At 50.2% G+C, this 5,068-nt stretch overlaps 1 protein-coding gene across 1 annotated transcript; it reads right to left on the bottom strand.

The window, feature by feature from the left end:
* Window positions 1-1,597: 1,597 nt before the first annotated feature.
* Window positions 1,598-2,575, bottom strand: LOC136464543 (uncharacterized). The gene has a single exon (XM_066463493.1). It carries the CDS (start codon window positions 2,491-2,493, stop codon window positions 1,942-1,944), a length of 552 nt encoding a protein of 183 aa, XP_066319590.1. The 5' UTR covers window positions 2,494-2,575; the 3' UTR covers window positions 1,598-1,941.
* Between the last annotated feature and the right edge of the window lie 2,493 nt (window positions 2,576-5,068).

Below are 5,068 nucleotides of genomic sequence, written 5' to 3' on the forward strand. Positions count from 1 at the left end.
GAAATTTACCGAAATATTCCTGCCATATCCAAATGTTCTCGCGTCAACTCTTTCAAGTTGGATGCCTTGGCCCCCTTAATAGCACGACCAAAGGAAAAACAAAACCCTAATACAGACTACTAGCAAATGTCCCCATGCACGCAACCACATTCGTTCTCGAGTGTCCTTAGTCTTATCAATCATCCTTTGCACCATAAGTCGATTAATGACCAAGTCTTGGGATCAAGACACTTGTGGCCATTCACATTGCAACTAACTCAATTGCATTAACCTATGCAAAACATATGTTAGTCTCATTAATCACTAAAGCCTCATAAACACTACATTGGGGTCTAGATGTGTCAGTAGTCTTGTTGCTCCCATAGCTGGAGGAAGACACCATGCACTCATACACTTTGTAAATATAAGTCTATTACAACATTGACACAATGCACACGGTTTAGATACTATGAAAATATTTTTATTATAAATCTAGTAATGTTGATTTGATATTGTCGATCCATAAAAAGTTTTAGATATCTATAATCTACAATAAAAACGTTTGATTTAGAATAAATCTAGAAGATTTATATTTCTGATGACTTTACGAATGAAGTATAGTTGGCTTGATTTATTCTCTCAAACCGTTTTAGTTGGATTGTCTTATCTGTCTTGAGGTACATTGTTAAAGTATGGTGACAAACTAAACATTGAATAGTAGTTCTAGGGCTCTGTTTGGATCGACTAAAATAAGTTCCTAGCTACTTTAAAAAGTTTTAGCTTATCAAAAAGTCCAGCCTATAGTAGTCTAATTTGAACTGTTTGACCATCCAGCTTATAAAAATCTAATTGCAGGTTCCCTCCAGCTATTACAACTTATAAAAAGTTGTGCTGATTTAAACGGGGCCTGTTTTTTTAGTGATAGAGTATATAATGAGATCCAAAATTTATACGAAAATAGTGATTAAAAATATTATTGTATCTTGTACATAGTGTTCCATGTTCTCTTTCCTACAAATTGTGTTAGGTCGACTTGTAAGTGGAGATAAAAAAAGAAAAATCTAAATATGGGTATGTTTTACCACGTGAAACAATTTTTGAGAGTAAATTGAGATGAAAATTTGTTCACATACAAATTGGATTAGAAACTTCAATAATAAATTAAACTTTTTTCAAAGAAATAATACTAGAATCCAGATTTAATCCTGTTGCCTAAGAAAAGACACGTTTAAAAAAGGTGCGAAATGCTTATCTTTTTTTCCCGAACTTCGATAGACCCTAAAACTCTAGTGGTTAGTAATTTTTAGGGTGTAATTCCGCATCTTATTTATGCCTAAATTGTATTCTAGGCTAGTAGCATAAAGAGGAATGGGTCGTCAGGTCGTGCCTTGTTGATCTCTTCAAGTTTCTACTGAATCAAAGCAAAAGTCAGCGACTCAGCTTATCAAGGCCCGGCTCACTTGAACTTATCAGCTGGCTTATCAGCTAGAATCTACAGTAATTTCTCTCTCAACAAAACAGCTTCAGCCGATAAGCCGACTTATATATCAGCCGAACAGAGCCTAAGTTCGTGTAGCGGCATAGGTACCATTTGAGTTCAGTTTCTTGATGTTAAAACCAATCAAAGAATATTGATTAACTGATCAAGTACAGGTTCTTTGCTTTAGATCTGTACAAAGCATGGATTTTGGATAGCCTAGCTGCATGCCCCTTCGACACCTAGGCGAAAGCCATCAACAAAATGCACCAAAAGAACCCAAAAAAAAATTGTTCGCAAAACACTAGAAATAAGTCATCGACGAAACCACAACACAGCGAGGAGCGGGCTGCCTGCGTGCATCCTTGGTCCTTCTTGCCGCGCGCGGAAAAAAAGGACCAGCCCATCACGACCATCTCCTCGAGCGTCCCTCTCCTCGAGATGGCCCATCACAACACACCTAGACGAGATGGCCCGATCAGAATTCAGAAGAGAGCCCACTTGGCCGCGGCGGCCCTCTCCTCGAGCGTCTTGCCGCGCGCGGCCATCGAGCACCCTTGGTCCTTCTTCCCTCCTCCCCGCGTCGCGTGCAGCAGCTTGGCCCAGAAGCCCGTGGCCGTGGTCCTCCTCTGCTCCCTCCTCGCCCGGAGGAACGCGGCCACGGCATCGGCGTCCCCGACGACCCGCTCGTGCCGCATCAGCAGCGACACCCGCGCCGCGCGCCTCATCTCGTCGTGGAACGCCGGCTCGTCGCCGCCCGGGCTGGCACACTCCGACGACGCCGCGCTAGAGCCCTCCGAGGAGTAGGCCGTGGAGGCCTCCGAGCAGCAGGAGGACGCCTCCTCGTGGTATCTGCTGTACCCCTCCGCCTCCTCGCCGCGCACGACGGAGGGCAGCGACGCCGAGAGGGACAGGTGAGACAGGCGGTCCCGCAGGCAGGACGCGCAGACGCCCGCCCCCTGCTGCCGGTGCCGCCGGCACCGCGCGCCCTCCGCCTTGCCCGACTTGGCCTTGTCCTTGTTGTTGCCCATCACCATGCCGCCGAAACCGAACCGCCAGCCAGCTCGCCGACAGGACCGGAAACGCTACCACCACTTCTCGTGTAAAAAACCCAGCAGTCACCTGTCGCCGTGTGTGTGGGCGCGCTCGTGTGCTGAAATATATATAGTAGTACGTTACGTGAGTCAGATCAGGTCAGGCGGTGTGGGTGCGGACTGCGTAGCGGGGGGGAGGGGAGCTTCGCGGATGCTGCAGCTGCACGCGAGCTGTGGAGGAGTTGCGATGCGGTTGGACTTTTTGAGGTGGCCTGGCTGGCCGTGCGTAGGCGAGGCGCGGGGGCAGCGGAGGAGCCTGGCTGGGTCCGGGCTGGCGGCGTGTGCGCGCGGTCGGGGACAGCAGGGCCGGGCTGTGCTCTCGTGCCGTCGTGCGGTACGGACTACTACTAGGGACAACTACGGAGCAGACGAGTAGTACTATAGGCACGCACGGCGTTTGATCGGGCATGGGGTCGATCGGGGTTTTTTCTCAGCTTTTTCGCGGCCTTTTCTCTGGCTTTTCGTAAAGGGATCTTTTTGGAAGCTTCCGATCCTGTGTGGATCTGCGATGACATGCGTGGTGGTTCGTTAGCTCCAGGGCGGGGAATTTCACTTCATTCTCTCTCGCGCTTGTGTTGGGTTTGTCTAGGGGTTGCTTTCGTTTGACTACTGCTGGTGATGGGTCTGGTGATCGCCATCCATGAGACTTTCTTTACTGTGCGTCTGTGTGTTGGTGCGCCTGCCGTCGGGAAGTCCGGAACTGTTGATAGGTGATGGAGACAGACAGGCAGAGCTTTGTTGATGGATGGGACACATAGGTTATGGGCTTTCCTAAATGGAAAGAAAAATGGAGGTACCTAACCATGTTTTTACTTTTGTGATGTCCCCCCTATCCCATGTAATCAGGAGCTCTCTTGAGTTTTGTTCAGAAGGAAAATTAATTAACCATTTTATGCTCCTGGAATTTGTCTTCTTAATGTATCAAGCTAAATTCTGTCAACTAGGTTGACGTTACTTTTTTTTTGCGCATAAACTAGGTTGACGTTACTGCAAACACAGAGATCCCATCTCCATCAGCCACAGGCGCACAGTGAGCTCGCGCTGTTGCGAAGCAGCTGCGAAAACGGCGGGAATGCGTCCAGCCGTGCTCACGTGAAGAGGGATCTGATGTTTTCTGTAGAATCCGGGCGTCTGAATCAGGTCAACGAAACCACTTGAACATGCCAAGATGGATTGACGTTTGACGGCTTCCTGGTTCGTGGTTCCACGGCGGCGGAAAATGAGGCCCTTGCTTCTGTCTGCGCTAGACCGAGTCCGAACCCTCCGCAGTTGGTCTAACCTTGCTGTCTCTGTTTTGAAGATTTTCTACTAGGGAAAGTTCATAGCCATAGCCCTAGGCTGGTCTAACGAGACATGAAACTTCCTGGCATGGTTTCGACGGCAAGCAAGCAAGCTCGGTGCACGATGCTGCCTTCGCTACGACTTTCATGAAACTTCGCTCCGACTTTCAAATAGGGCAGGTAAAAACAAATTTTGGCACCAGACGTGGGGAGTGCCGAGTGCAGAATGCGAACTTGCAGCATGTTCGGGAGGCCGTAAACGATCGTGGATTATTTACTGCTGGCTGGTTTGGTGTGAGAGAAAAACACGGTTCCTGACTGAAAATTTACGATCAAGCGAACAGGGCAGATAATTCGCACGAAAGTCAGCACCAGCGGACGCGATCTCGAATAGTTTTGGTGTTATATATGGCGAGGGGACCAGCGTAAACAATCCGTTTTACTAACGCGGTGGCCGGTTTTGCCTCGCCGCCGTGCACGCCACGCGCGCAACCGGCCGCCGCCCGCGCGCGGGGCGCGAGATGAACAGCAGGGAGTGGGGCACGTGCGCAGTGCGGGGTCCCCGAGCCGGGGGCGGCGGCGGCGTGGTGGCTGGCGACCTGGCGTACGGCAGCTCCGTGTCCAGTTGTCCTTGCGCTCACCAGCACATGGATGACGCTTCCTCGTCGGCCGAGACGCGGACGCGCCCAAGTCTGAATCCGCCACCGTTGTGTTTTGCGCTGCTTTATCTCGGGCGACGCCCCCCGTCGGTGCCGCCGTGGCGGTGCGACCTGATTTGGCACCGGCACCGCCTGGGATTCTCGTACGCCGTCGTAAACTCGCTGTCAGAACCTACTCAACCTGTTTACACGGGACCGACCCTCGCCATAATGCACCGGACTTGCACCGCCGCGCAGTGTACTAGTTTCATGTTCAGATAGCGCTTTCTACAGACCACGGAGTCACCGGCAAGGCAGTCAGTCAGTCAGTCAGATTCTCCGTACTGCTGTACACCTGTATTACGTGCAGGTGCAACCACCTTCAAGGCTTCAAGGGAGGTAGCCTGAGAGCAGAGGCAGGTGTTTGCGGGCTTTGTAGCTCTGATTCCCTGAAGGCCTGAGCAGGGAACGAGATAGCTGCAAGTGCCAACAGACGAAAGCATGTTGCTACCCGCTGAATTTGGGCCGATCCAGACTCCGTTCGTTTTTCTCAAAGGGAAGCTGAAAAGTATTGTGCGCTAATTTGTGGTGATAGAAAAA

The sequence above is a fragment of the Miscanthus floridulus genome, chromosome 7, assembly GCF_019320115.1.
Source record: "Miscanthus floridulus cultivar M001 chromosome 7, ASM1932011v1, whole genome shotgun sequence".
In the NCBI taxonomy this organism is placed as follows: Eukaryota; Viridiplantae; Streptophyta; class Magnoliopsida; order Poales; family Poaceae; genus Miscanthus; species Miscanthus floridulus.